The sequence below is a fragment of the Pituophis catenifer genome, unplaced genomic scaffold (genome assembly GCF_029215685.1).
Source record: "Pituophis catenifer annectens isolate HBS135680 unplaced genomic scaffold, rPitCat1.0.hap2 SCAF_14, whole genome shotgun sequence".
Taxonomy (NCBI): Eukaryota; Metazoa; Chordata; class Lepidosauria; order Squamata; family Colubridae; genus Pituophis; species Pituophis catenifer.
The window spans coordinates 18,517,671-18,532,542 of record NW_027256894.1 but is presented as its reverse complement, the minus strand read 5'-3'; the positions used below and the strand labels follow the sequence as shown (position 1 = coordinate 18,532,542).

At 38.4% G+C, this 14,872-nt stretch overlaps 1 protein-coding gene across 1 annotated transcript in view; it reads right to left on the bottom strand.

The window, feature by feature from the left end:
* Nucleotides 1–14,872, bottom strand: part of MYO9A (myosin IXA) — a 92,758-nt gene that overhangs the window by 63,419 nt on the left and 14,467 nt on the right. The window contains exons 2-3 of the mRNA XM_070953906.1: nucleotides 10,169–11,082; nucleotides 1,313–1,407 (exon numbers count right to left, since the gene is read on the bottom strand). Of these exons, the coding sequence (XP_070810007.1) occupies nucleotides 1,313–1,407; nucleotides 10,169–11,011 (938 nt within the window). The 5' untranslated portion in view covers nucleotides 11,012–11,082. The remainder of the gene's footprint in view (nucleotides 1–1,312; nucleotides 1,408–10,168; nucleotides 11,083–14,872) is intronic.

Genomic DNA, 14,872 nt, shown 5'->3' with positions numbered 1-14,872 from the left:
CTCAGATGAACAATTATGCCAAAAATGTTATAGAAAAATACATGTCTTAATGCCTTCTGACTGATACATCTGGAGGCCCAAAATTGTACACATTTATTAATCCTAAATGTGATTGCAGAAAAAAACACAAGATGTAGCAACAAAAACAGGATTTTTATGTCCTGCTTGCTCTTAGAACTCCAGGAAGATAACAGACGACATAAAAACTGGAACTATGACAGTGTACTGCTCAGGTAAACTACTAGTTTTGTTTCCTTGTTTTTGACAAGGAAAAGCAATAGATTTAAAGAAACTGAAGTAGAGAACAAAGGGAAAAAATGTCTGCCTCTATTTCTCATCTTTATTTTAGAAGATTAGAGTTTTTACCAGGCCATTAATAGAATTGGAAGATTCTATCTAAACAGCTGAAAATATAGCACAATGATCAGGCTGGCCTTTCAAAACCTGGAAATATTTTACAAAGTAATATCACAGAATAAGTCCCACTGTTTCAGAAGTTTTTCTGCTTTAATATACTTTTAAACTGTAATAAACTTTAATAAACTTTTAAACTCCAGAAGATTGTCAGATGATCATCAATTTTTGTGCTGGTCCTTCATATAATTGAGCATATTTTCTTCTACTTCCCATTTTGAAAATGGGAATTAATAAATTCCCATTTTAAGGCTAATTAATAAAGCCTTAGTGCAGAGGTCTTCAAACTTGGCAGCTTTAAGACTTGTGGACCAACTCCCAGCTATGCTGGCTGGAGAATTCTGGGAGTTGAAGTCCACAAGTCTTAAAGTTGCCAAGTTTGAAGACCTCTGCCTTAGTGGAATCAATCTAGAATAGCTTATTTTCTGATCTGAAGGCACAGTACCTTAAATTAGGGGTTCTTAATTTGCTTTCATAACATTGTAACAGTCTTGAAAAAAACATTTGTTTCAGATTCAAACAGCTATGAATGATCTGTATTATCCAAACCAGAGCCAAAGAATTCTAGAGAAAAATATCTAAGTGGAGAGTGGAGTTGCTCAACAATTTATTATATCAATTAATTAAAAATACATATTTCAGAATTTTTTCCATCTCCCCTGTGATTGAACTGAAAAGTTGTAATGAAAAGAATGTAGGAAGTTACTTTCCTTAAGAAAAGATACCTATATCGAGCCAATTATTTCTCCTACATGACATGCCCACATCTTTCCCAGACAAGCAGCTACAGCCCAGATTTACACAGGATGTTTTACATTCTAATCATGCATATAAAACTACTAACAGCTGCAAACCATTCATGCCTAAAGCTCTTTAGTCACTGCTCATTGCCACTTACCCACGCACTGTGCCAGTCTCCTGATAATTTACTTGAATAAATTTGCCAAAGCGACTTGAATTGTTGTTGTGTGCTGTCTTGGCATTCCCAAAGGCCTGTCAAAATAAGAAGAAAAGTAAGTGTCACAAACCTACCAAAACAATTCACTGCAGAGATAACATGGAGATGAGGATCTGCCATTTCCTACATGCCACTGGCTTGTGTCATCCTACCAGGAACTGAGTTCAAACCAAAATGGCCCTGCAGCTGGCTAAGGCCAGCAGGGCTGAATGGAAGTGACATTGTTTCACAGAGGCTAGAGCAGGGGTCAGCAACCCGTGGCTCTGGAGTCGCATGTGGCTCTTTCATCCCTCTGCTGCGGCTCCCTGTTGCTGGTCAGCTCCACAATTGATAGGGCTTTCGGTTAGGACAGGTAGAGGAAAAAGGACGTTGCGTTAAGAGACTCTATGGTGGGGGAACCGACTTTTAGTTGGTAGAGGAAAAAGGATGTCGCGCTAGGAGGAGACTCTATGGTGGGGGAACTGGACTTCCGGTCGGCTCCAGAATTGAATAGGGGCTTCCGGTTAGGACCTTTGTGGTTCTTCGAGTGTTTAAGGTTGCCGACCCCTGGGCTAGAGAATAATCTGACCACACCACACACACAGTGAAGCCTAGATCTCCATTCTGAAACTGTGCCTCAATTGCTTTGAGATACAGGTAATCCTTAACTTTCAGCCACAATTAAGCCCCAAATTTTTGTTGTTAAACGAGACAGTTGTTAAGTAAATTTGGCCCCCGTTTTATGACCTTTCTTGCCGCAGTTGTCAAATGAATCACTGCAACGGTTGTTATTAATATGGTTGTTAAGTGAATCTGGCTTCCCCAGCCAGCCTTTGCTTGTCAGATGGTCGCACAAGGGGATCGCATGACCACGGGACCCTGAAAGCGTTATAACTATGAGTCAGTGGCCAAGTGTCTGAATTCTGATCACATGACCGTGGGGATGCTGTAATGGTTGCAAGTGTGAAAAACAGTCATAAGTCACTTATGTGACTTCAGTGCCATTGTAGTTTTGAACAGTCACTAAACGAGCTGTTGTAAGTTGAGGACTACCTGTACAAACCAGATCTAATGTGAGCTTCTGATGTATGTTATACCCACAGTGACCTGGAATAAATCCTTGACTGTTATGGAGGCCCTGATATCACAAACTGCGGCTGGCCCATCCTCAGAAAAGACAAACTGAAGTCTTCAAGCAAAGAAAGTCTGGACAGATTGTCCCAAAGGTGCTTTTTCAGGAGGCAACTGGACTTTTCTTGTTTTTTCTTTGAAGATGTTTCGCTTCTCATCCAAGAAGCTTCTTCAGCTCTGACTCAGCTCTGATGAAGCTTCTTGGATGAGAAGTGAAACGTCTTCAAAGAAAAAACAAGAAAAGTCCAGTTGCCTCCTAAAAAAGCACCTTTGGGACAACCATGGCATTGAGAATCTCCATAGACTTCTGGACAGATTCATCTCCAACCCAGCAGCTTGGAGAGGATCAGATTGTGCCGCACAAGGAAAATAAACTTTATTCACAATCAAAGCTTCATACCCAGTTGCTTAAGGGATAGTGCCTCTGGCAAGTTGCAAGGCCTCACTAACAATGATGATTTGATGATAAATCATGCTCCAATTCAATACCAAACTGAATTTGGTATTCAAGAAATACATAATTTAATTGGGTTAAAAAATAATATTCTTATTAATAGAAAGTATACGTTATCTTCTCTTTCATTTCCCTATAAACATCTGCTTGGGAAAAAAAATGGCAAGTAGCAACAAGTCTGTCTTCAAAAATATGTGCGACAGGCTTGGAACATAACATAAAAGAGACTCTAGAGCATAAACACAGCTGTAGTCAACATTCCCTGCATTAAATCACTTACATGGTTTGGATGTATACACTTCTTGGAATTTTACATACTGCTGACATTAATTTTATCATAACAGGCAAGGCATCTGAGGGAATGTTATATGTATTAATTCTTATAATTTAGACATTGAGGAAAAAAAATCACCATACATCAACTCTAAGATACCTCAAACACTAGCTTTCTTTGTAGTTTCTTGAACAGAAAGATTACGTCCTGTTTCTGCAAAACCAGATCCTAATAATGTCCCTGACAGTTAATCACGCGGAATCTACTTCAAAGGAATCTGGAAAAATCTAAGAATTTTTGTGCTAAATTATCTTTGCCAGTAGGCAAGTTTGGAGAAAGCAGAAATATACAGATACTATTTTCTCAGTAATTCAGTATCTCTTTTTACCAGGAAAGAAACATTTAGAATACTGTTTAGCTGAGTTGCAACTCATCAGGCAATATATTTCTACTGTTGTATCAACTTTGCTGTGGGAATCAGGTTAATGCTGGCTAAGAAAACTACATGCATTGAAAGATCACTTGCTGTTCCTATGCATGCATTCAGGTTTTCTATAATTATGAGAAAAAATATAGCTTGAGTTGTAAGACGAGCTTAAGAGGAGATAGTTTTAGGACAGGATTCTTCTAAATATTTGCAGAGACTAAAATCTGCCAAAAAAATTAGTCAAGCTGCACATTATATTTGTTATTGTTGGTATTCTTCTTGTTTTTACACTTAATAAAACAATGCGTCTGATTATCTGTTTAAATTTAAAATTGATCAATTAAACTGAATGGCCGCTTGCTCCTTTTGTACAAATCTTCCTCTTACCATTTCATTATGTTTAAAGATTGCTGTTCACATACTACCTTGGTGTTCTGTAAGATTATGGTGCCAAAGAAGAGATTTCAGCTATAGATCTGAGTAATTACTATAGCTGAAATCTCTTCTTTGGCACCATAACAGATAGTTTTTTGACCTTAAAGACCTGGGCTGTTAGAATAAGGAAGTTTCACTGTGAGTTAATAGGTGGTTATTAGTCCAATTATATAAGAATGGCAGATTCACAGAAACCTACTTAGGAAAAAAAAAAGCAAATAGCAAAATAAATTATAAGCAGAATGGAAACAGTTTTCATTGCCTAGATTAGAGGGCGCCTAGATAGGTGATAGCTGAATTCTGGGGATTGAAGCATATGTGTCTTAAAGTCACCAAGGTTGGGAAACCCTGCTTTAAACCCTAAATTAGCTCTGTTCATAGTACCTCAGGGGTGTCATTTTCTCCACATCCTTACTAGCTCCCCAAAATGTAGGACAAAGTTTGCTTTCTGTTCTGTGATTGCTCAGGTCAGAGGAACATGGATTTCACCAGTAGCTTCAAATAAGGGGACTTTTTTAATTGAAGGAACCATGGCCCTGTCAATACATACGTATTTTTCAATTTATATGTTTTTTATTTAATTTTTTATTTTAATTTTCTCTGGCTGGAGAATTCTGGGAGTCGAAGTCCACAAGTCTTAAAGCTGCCAAGTTTGAAGACCTCTGATCTATAGTTTTCTTGGCAAGATTTCAGAAGAGGTTTGCTATTTCCTGTTTCCTAGGGCTGGGAGAGAATGATTGGCCCAAGGTTACCCAGTTGGATTCATGCCTAAGGCAGGACTAGAATTTACCTTCTCCCGGTTTCGGCTTTCTCCCACATTTGAAAAATACATTTTTCAAATACATTTGCTAATTTTTTTTTAGAAGGAAAGGTATCACATGCAGGCAATGTACATCTTTTATTTTTCTACTTACCGTAGAGTTATTAACTATTTTTACTTTTATATATTTCTGCTAACTCAATTTTAAATACTTTTATTTCTCAAAACTGTCACAAACCCACAACTATAAATTGTGTTAAATTGCATTAATAAAGTATGAGGAACTGTAACTAACTGAATCCAAATATTCAACTGTGCCCCACTGGCTACTGAGGAGTAGTTAAAAGTAGTTAAAGATGAAATACTCTTTTATTCACAGAATGAATCCTTTGTCTCTGTCACTAATATGTGCAGCCTCAAGTAATTTCACGTGCTGATCCTAAGGATTCAAGCTGAGATGGAGTGAATCCTCTAAAAAGAGTGGGGTATTGTCTTCGGCAGATTGCAAGTAGCAGTTGTCACAGTGAATACACAATGTTTCATGCCAGTATTAATGTTTCTTATTCAGAGACATTTGGTTTAATCAGTCTGAATAAGCAAGGATATTGGAGAAAGTCCACTTTGTCTCCATAAATAGCTAGAATTGACAGAAACAGATGCCGCCTATCAGACACATTTTTACCCCTATTTTGAAGGCTCCAAGAATCCCCCAAAGACAAATGGAAAAGGCATGAAATATTAAATTGAGGGAACGCGGTATGAGAAGAACTATGTAAGTGTGTGGTGGCAAAAAAAAAAACACATCAAAAACTATTTTGGTAGCCGCAGCTCATGAGAGTGCATGCCTTTTATGTAATAAAATGTTATTCGTCAGAAAAAGTGCTACCAGAATCCTTTCGAATCAAGTAAAGGAATTATGCAGCAGGCAAATGTAAGCAAGGATGATGGCTGTGAAACAGGACTGTATAAGGAAGAATCCTAGACAGACAGAGGATGCATGGCAAGATGGGAGATGATGGAGCTGCTTTAGGAAACAGCTAATAAAAACAGGAACTTGTTGATGGGGGAAGGGAGAGAATTGGAATGAAGGTAGAAAAAAGGGAAATTCACTCTCATTTATGCTGGCTGTGCAGGGAAGGGAATAACTAAGTGCAGATGTTGGAGTCAAATAAGCTTTTTCTTTTTAAAGACCAACGCACCTTTAGAGGGCCAAGCATATCTAAGATCCAAATCTACTTGTAGTCATTTCTTGATGAATATCACTGTTATAGCTAACACGCCCCCTAACATGTTGAAACAATAATCAATGGACATATGTTCCCTATATGGGGAGCTGAGATACTTTCCTCTTAACAACTATAGACATTGGAACGCAAACTAGTCCGCAGTTGGATGCAGTATATGTATGGAAAATAGTATTGAGGCAGTTCAACAATAAATACTGGCTTCCCTGAGGTGCTCTACAAAGTAGACATGAAAATAATGTAATTATTAACTTTACTGGAATAAAATTCATATGTGGGAACAACGCTGAGGCCAAAAACTATGCTTCAAGCTGATTCTAGGCATCTTGTAAGAAGATGTAAAGATGTTTTTTTGGGATGTAAAGTAATGATAAAAAGGTGTGGAATATTGGGCAAAGGCACTCAGAGTTGAGATTTAGGATTAGTTAGCATCAAGGAGAACATCTATGGTTTTGCCCTCACTTGCATCTGGCAAAACTGGAAAAGTAAGCAACCTTGGCTGACTTCAAACTGACAAATGGGAAAGAGCTTTCCAATGTATGATGAAATCTGCATGAAAGCAATCAACGTTTTCCTCTTGACAATACTACTAAGGTTTTTAATTGTGCAGGTGACACCAAGAAAACAACTAACCAATAATCCACGCATCAGCATTGCCCAACTTCTCAAAACTTGAGTACAGGTAGTCCTCAGCTTACAACTGTTCGTTTGGTGACCATTCAAAGTTACAACAGCCCAGAAAAAAGTGACTTATGGCCGTTTGTCATGCTTATGACCGTTGCAAGCACCCCTGTGGTCATGTGATCAAGATATAACTGACTTATATTTACGACAGTTGCAATATCCCCGGGTCATGTGATCTTCTGACAAGCAAAGATAACGGGGAAGCCAGATTCACTTCACAACTATGTTACTAACTTAACTGCAGTGATTCACCTCATATCTGTGGCAGGGAAGCTCACCAAATGGGGCAAAACACACTTAGCTGTCTCGCTTAGCACCTGAAATGTTGGGCTCAATTGTGGTCGTAAGTCGAGGCCTATTTGTATATGCCTTAGAATATTCGATCCTTTGCCTAATCACCTTTTGTTTTACAGTCCCAGGATAGCTTGAAATACTTGGCGTCATGCAAAAAAACCACAAATAATCTCTGCCTTAAATGCGATATTCTTATCCACTGCCACTCTTAATCCTCCAACAAATATAAATCTGCTTGATGAGAAACTAACCAGGGGTGGGATTGAAAAATTTCAGCAACCGCTTCACTGCCCGGTTGCTGGGTGGAAGTGGCCTACTGCACCACGGTGGGGGTGGGTGGGTGGGGGGGTGGTCGCTCTCCCCAGGCTCCGGAGGCTTTTTTTGAGCCTTCAGGAGGACGATAACAGCCTCCCCCAGGCACTGGAGGCCGGAAATGGGCCCGTTTCCGAACTTCCAGTAGGCTTGTTTTTCGCCCTCCCCAGGCTCCAGAGGCTTTCCTAGAGCCTCCAGGAGGGTGAAAATGGCCTCTCCTGGGCACTGGAGGTCCTCCAGAGGCCGGAAATAGGCCTGTTCCAGACTTCCGGTAAGCCTGTTTTTCGCCCTCCCAGAGCCTCCGTGCGCACCCTACCTTTACCTGGCATCCAAAACGGGCAGTGTGGAGACTCCTGGGAGGGGAGGGGTGGGGTCAGCCAGTCCTTGGAACAACCGGTTCGGCAAACCAGATTAAAATTAACATCCGGTTCACCTGAACTGGCTGAATCCCATCCCGGAACTAATGGTCCTGTTCCTTTAAAACTATTATTAGGCAACTATATCAGCATCTTCATCTAGTCTTCTATCAAGAAAAGTTCTATCATAAAGTTTTGAAGAACGCATTTTCAATATTCAAAGCTTTCTACTTACTAAATTTAGCAACCAAGCTATCTACCTCTGTGATGTGCATTCAGCTTTGCTTACCACATAGTCCTTTTGTGTTTACTAAAAATAAAGGTCAACTATAGTTAGTGGCAACTTAGAAGACAGGAAGTGTAAAATAATTATTCTCCACTTTAGATAAAACTATTCTCTATGTGTGGTAAAACATTGCAGTCTTTGCAATAATTATGATCGGTTAAATAAGCAGTGGTGTGTAAGGAAGTGAGATATTACGTAAGAAAAACATTATTTGAAAAGGCGAATTCAGTCAATTGAATAGTTGGGAGAACTTTTAAAGATGGGTATTATTTCACCATGATTCTGGATTTCTTTCCAAAAGGACCACAATTTTTAACTGTACTAGGAAAATAACTGCCATTTGGGAATATTACATATTTGTTTATTTGTCAATTAAAAGATATCACAAAGTTTCATAATCTTAAATTCATTCTCTTTGAAATTTGGCAAAATCAGTCATTCCTTTCTGGATAAATTCTGTGTGATGTCCACCCAAGCCTTCCCAATTTTAGCCATTAGAAATGAAGTTAGTAACAATGAAAGCCAGAGGGTTCGATCAGTTTTCCTTGTAAGAAAGTCTTAGAGGTTAATGAATATAGGATCTCAGCAATTTGTCCCATATCAAGCTTTTACTCTGATCATGTTTAATGCTGAAATCAGCAATTTTAGCAGATGACTTCAATATACTGTATATGCAGTGCTTTTGTCCTTGTGGCAGAAACTGAGTTGGCAGAACATGCTATTTTTATAAAGAAATACAATCTACTTATATTACTAGGAATATATTAAACTGAGATGGAGAACACACTGGTATATATATTTCATGAGTGACCAATCACTGAAGTGTCTTATATAATGATCAGTTGAGAAGGTCAGTAAAGCCTAACACAATTCTAGATATCCCCTTATAGTGCATTCATCTATTAAGTCATTTTTTAAACTTTTAACAATGGATGGTTGGCTACACTTAGTAGAGGTAAAATTAGCATAATTTTTACTATTGGCTCATCGTAAACAGGAGACTTATTATATATGCCAGTTTCTTCTGGTAGATGGTTGGCTAAATCAGTTTTGTTTTATATAAATGTGTTAAATGAGTATGAAGTGATAGTTCTACTTTATGTCAAATTGCAGACAATTTTAGATTTGTGTCCTAGTTCTTCACCAAAGTTGTTCGCAATTTACATAAGATGGAGCAGATCACATTTAAAAGGCACTTCAAAGAAATGGGGAAAAAATCCACACATGAATGAAGACTATTTACTTTCTTTGAACTTGGGGGACGGACGGACAGAAAAGTTCTCTGCTGATCCACAAACACTATTAACAAACTAAAAGCCCATTTATAGCAGTTCTGCTTCCTCATTCTTCAGTTTTAAAAATCAAGATCAACAAAAAATGGAGTATAATACCTAATTATTTCAATCAAATTTGGCACTTGCTTAAAAAGATTCAGACAAATCCTCTAATTTTAAATTTAAGTTTCTTTCCACAATAATGTTATACTTCGGGGTGACAAATGTACAATATAATTCATAATTTTTTTAAAGAAAAGATTTAAGAGGAGGATGACGGTGGATCCTGCTCTGAGTTCTTTGGTGAATTTTTTTTTTTAAAAAAAGCACATTCCAATCTAATGTTTTCCATATGTATTTCACCAGCAGAATCCTTACAATAGAAAGGAAAGCTTTGCATAGCTTTATCGATTGTTCCAAGACAAGAATAATGATTGTTTATTAGAAAACCCAATTGTTTTAGCACATGTTAGGGAAAAGAAAACCTTTATCATAAATTACAGGTAATCGTTGACTTATGGTCACAATTGAGCCCCAAATTTCTGTCGCTAAGTGAGACATTTGTTAAGTGAGTTTTGCCCCATTTTACAACCTTTCTTGCAAACAGTTGTTAAGTGAATCACTGCAGTTGATAAATCACTGCAACTGGCTCTTAACTGAATCTGGCTTCCCCATCGACTCTGCTTGTCACGAGGCAAAAGGTGATCACATGACCTTGGGACACCGCAACGGTCATAAGTATGACCGTTTGATCATATGATCGGGGGAGGCTGCAAAGGATCGTAACTGTGAAAAACAGTCATAAGTCACTTTTTTCATTGCCACTGTAACTTTGAATGGCTGCTAAAGTTCAAGGACTATCTGTACAGTAAGATTTTAAGATTACCTCCAGCACTGGTCCAGCTCCAAGAATGATTTGTTCTACTCCACTTGCGAATCCCTTTTGGCTTAGTGCGGTGAGGTGATGAATCAAGAAATTTGTGCTCTGGGTTTTGCCAGACCCGCTTTCTCCAGAAATGACTATACACTGGTTCTTCCGACGCAGTAGCATGGCATGATACGCGACGTCAGCCACTGCATAGATATGGGGCTCTAGCTTACCCAGCTGATGATTATCGTACATCTTGACATATTTAGGGTTATAAATGGGAAGGAATTTGAACGGGTTAATGACTATTAAAATGCTTCCAACATAGGTGTAGATTTTTTCTTGCTTAAAGCGGTTTCTAAGGTTTTCCAAGAGGGTCCTCTCGTTCAGATCTGGCAAAGCACATAAATCATCGTAATCCTTGTACTGTGGTTGGGGAAGGAAGCCACGTTCCATCATCCTGCGCCGTTCTTCGGTGACCTGCAACCAGGACTGGAGACTGGCGTAATGGATCGATCCATCCAGGTTCTTTTCTCTTAGAAGAAAACGATAGTCCTCTCCGCTCAAGCGGTTCTCCAGGGCCATCCGCGGCCAGAGCATCATGCGTTGGACAGGGCAGTCGGTGGGGTTGAGGATCCATTCCTCCCCACCAAATTCCTTCACTTCGGCCAAGACGTAGCATTTTGTTTTGTCCAGTTGCAGTTTGTTAATCAGGGAGTCTATCACCTCAGCAGCAGTAGATGTTTTCCGTGCAATAACAGGACAATAAATGGTCCCTTCGGCAATGTTCCCAGGGTAGATATGTAGTGTGTGCTCTGTGTCTTCAAAGCGTCTTCTTCCTCCGGTATCATTTCCACTCATATTGGACTTCTTCCCATCAGTAACTGCAATCCATCTTTAATAAGGTTAGATAAGAGATCATGGCGACAGTGCTACAATAAAAAAAAGAAAGAAAATATTTTAAGGACACTGAGTATTTATAGAACAGACAGAGATTTCAATTATAAAATCCCCTTCTAGAACCAGATCTTTTGAAACAGTAGGGAGAGAAGTGGAAAGCATATGGAAAGTACATGTTCTGTCGCTAGACGGGAGAAATTGGAAAGAGGTAATTCTTTAGCAAACCATTTTAATGAGATGTGGGTGTGCTTAATTTACTTTTTTTTTATTTCACCCTCAATAATTAATATTTTGATCTTCTGTAGTCTGCTAGGGACCAAATTAATAGTCACTAGCGTCTAAATAAAGGCTGTATAGGCCAAAATATTGTGCCAACAGAGAACATATTTCTTTCAAATACTGATTTGGTGATGAAAGAAATGCAACATTATTCTAGTTTATTCATAAATTATTCTGAGGGAATTATATTCTTACATTCATTGTGAATTATCTACAGTATTCATATAAATCTGATTTATTCTCATATACAATAATGGTGTTTCAGTAACTACCTTTGTATGCTTACAAGTGTAAACAGGTCTTCAATCCATTGAACCATTTATTTATCTTTCTAAAGACAGTATATTAGGGCAGGTCCCTAATGCCCCATCATAGAATTATTACAGCACAAAGGAATATGATGCAGAGAATCATGAAGACAGGAAACTTGCCGCATTGAGCCAGCCCTATCTGAGTTTGCCCTCACACCCTGGAAGCACATCATGCACACAGAGAGAAGGAAATGCAAAGCTTGCCCTGCAGTTCTGCTCATGTGGTATGTGATCTTGCACTGGCAGAACGTATTGATCAAAATGTATACAGCCATAAACACTATTTGCAAGCTACTGGCTTTTAGGCTTCAGCCTGTAAGAACATTTAAGGCAGCAATTGTGTCACGACTAGTAATGGGACAGTGATTATTTTATCGAATATTGTGTATTACTGTAGATCAGTGGTCCCCAACTTTCTGGCACCAGGGATCAGTTTAGAAGAAAAATGGTCTTTTATGGACCAAGGGATCCAAGGGTGGGATGGTTTCATGCACAACCTAGATCCTGAGCATGCTCAGATGAAACTTCACTTGTTCGCCTGCCGCTTGCATGGCCCGGTTTCTAACAAGCCACAGACCGGTACTGGTCCATGATCCAGGGATTGGGGATCCCTGTATTATATGATTAGCTTAGACAAAGGTATTTGTATGGGGTCTATAGTCAGGCAGGAAAGCAAGCCATTCCCCATCATAAAAGTTGTAAGGGAGCAGTGCTTGAATCATAAAAAAATTCAGCACAGATCAGAGATAAATAATTTGATTTTGGATACAATAAAATCTGAATGGTCTTTCCAGGTTGTTCCTGAGAAGGATTCCTGTTGGTAGAAAGTCTGTTTAATTAGCTCACATGCTGCTTCATTAAATGGGGGGGGGGGAGGAAGGGTTGCTGTAAAGGGAGAATCACTGCTGTGTTCAGTAAGGGTTTATCAATAGCATTAGTGTCCTTTTGCATTACCTGAACAAACAAGATGTTAAGTCCCTCTCTACTTTCATGCACTGCTTTACAGTTGTGAGTATATTATTAGAGGTAATGAATAAAATACAGGGTTTCAATTGATATTTTTCAGTTTAGGTTATTTTTGAATTTCCTCTGCCAGTAACATGAAATATAGATCTTAGAAAGTCGATTAGTGCCCAAGTATTTAGTATGCATTCATCAGCAATTCAACTACTGGACATTAAGCTTTCAAGTATCAAGTAAGTAGGCATTTATGCATAAGCCTAAATTCATCTGTGGACTCACTGAAGTGACTAATAAATCAAAGCATTCTCTAGAGCAGGGGGTCTCCATGGCTGGCTGGGGAATTTTGGGAGTTGAAGTCCACAAGTCTTAAAGTTGCCAAGGCTGGAGACCCCTGCTCTAGAGCAACATGACCCTGTAAAGCAAAACCAAGCTAGAAACGATTAGCTAGAGAAGCAAATTTGCAAGATGCCAAACAGGAAGTTTTTATAGGCAGTCTTACAGGATTAGCAATCCCCTGCTTCCCACACCACTAATAAATGCATACACAACACAAATGCTTAAATAGCATGCACAATATTACATTTATGCTCACGCATCAAATGACTATGTCATTTTAACTGAATTAGGTATTTAAAGGCAACAGAATATATTATAACAACATACTGAACTGAACCAATTTCATACAGTCCATTTGGAAGTAATTTTTCAGGTGCTCACATTGAGATATATCTCATAAAGTAACCTGCTACCAGTCTTTTTCAGCTGATAATAAGGAACTGAATTTGGAATTTATCTGATTTATACTCGACTTCTCTGCTCTGAAAGTCTCCAGGCCAGTATATGTGAGAATCAGTGCCTGATTCCCCCCCCGCCCCCCAATTTGGTGAATTCAACTGTTGTCATATTCAATCCCTGAATGCCAAAGGAATTAAAGTATCTCCAGAAGAAATATATTGTAAAGAAGCTGAATGGCTTTAATTTTAACTGTATTTCCATCTAAATACAGTTAAAGCCATTCAGCTTCTCACAAATCTTCATCCTTGCACTGATTAAATCCCGAAAAACTCCACACCAGAGTTCTAAAATAAATTGAATGTGAATTCGGTAAGTTTCTAACAAAAATATACATTAGTAACATTTCCCTCTATAACAAAATAGTAAAAAGCAGTCACAAAAACATAACAAAAACATATCCAATAAGGAGATTATAGGCCATTTAATACCTGTTTTGAGTAAACTGGAAACAGAGGGATAGGTCTATTTGGTTAAAAAAAAAAAAAAAAGAAGTCAGCAAGGCTATCTTAACTATAAAGAGTTTGACAGTGTCAACAAGCATGCTGATAAGATTTTGAAACACTTTACCAAAGGATCTATGTAAAATTAAGATTGAGAGAAGAGGTCGTTTTATAGATTGGCAGTGGTCAGAGAACTAAAGAAGTCAATGAAAATATATGCACAATTCATGATTGAAAGAAAGAAAAACATGTATAGCCTCTGAAGTACCTACATCGGAACTGGTTCTTTGAAATAACCTAAAGTTAGCAGTGAGGTGACCAAATTCAACAATATCATTATTTAAGTAGTTAAAAACAAAAAGGTGCCAAATATTCCAAAATAATCTGATGGATAACTTCATTAAAACCTTGGTCTCAACAACTGGCCATAACTATTTAAACTAGCAGCCCACCGTATAGACCTGGAATGTCTAATGAAATATATTGAGCAATGCCGTACAATGCAGAAAATTATACTGATAATAGCAGTCAGTAATAAGGAGGATCTGACTAGAAAATCTGCATTGTTCTGTTGCGACCAAACGTCTTTCTATGGGGAAAGGAAATAAGCCACTGCTATTTTCAGACATATCCTTACATTTTTCATAATTCTATTTTTATTGCTGCCTCCTGAAATGCAATTCCAAACTTATCTAAAAGAAGAAATGGGCAGGCTTTTGCTGGCTGAGAGATCATACCTGGCACAGGAAGAGGTAAGGGCAGGAGCCGATATCCTGATCATGCAAATTATCACGGCCATGTCATGAATCAGATAGGATGGAATTTGCAATTTCTTTTCCCAGTAATTTTGCCAATTGTTTTTTTCAAGGTACGTTGACAATGGCAATAATCTTTTCTAATCACTATTTGAAATGTAGGAACACATCAGCGCCAAAGCAAGCTCTGAGGCTACCTATTAAATGCTCTTTAAGGTAAAGGTAAAGATTCCCCTCACACATATGTGCTAGTCGTTCCCGACTCTAGGGGGCGATGCT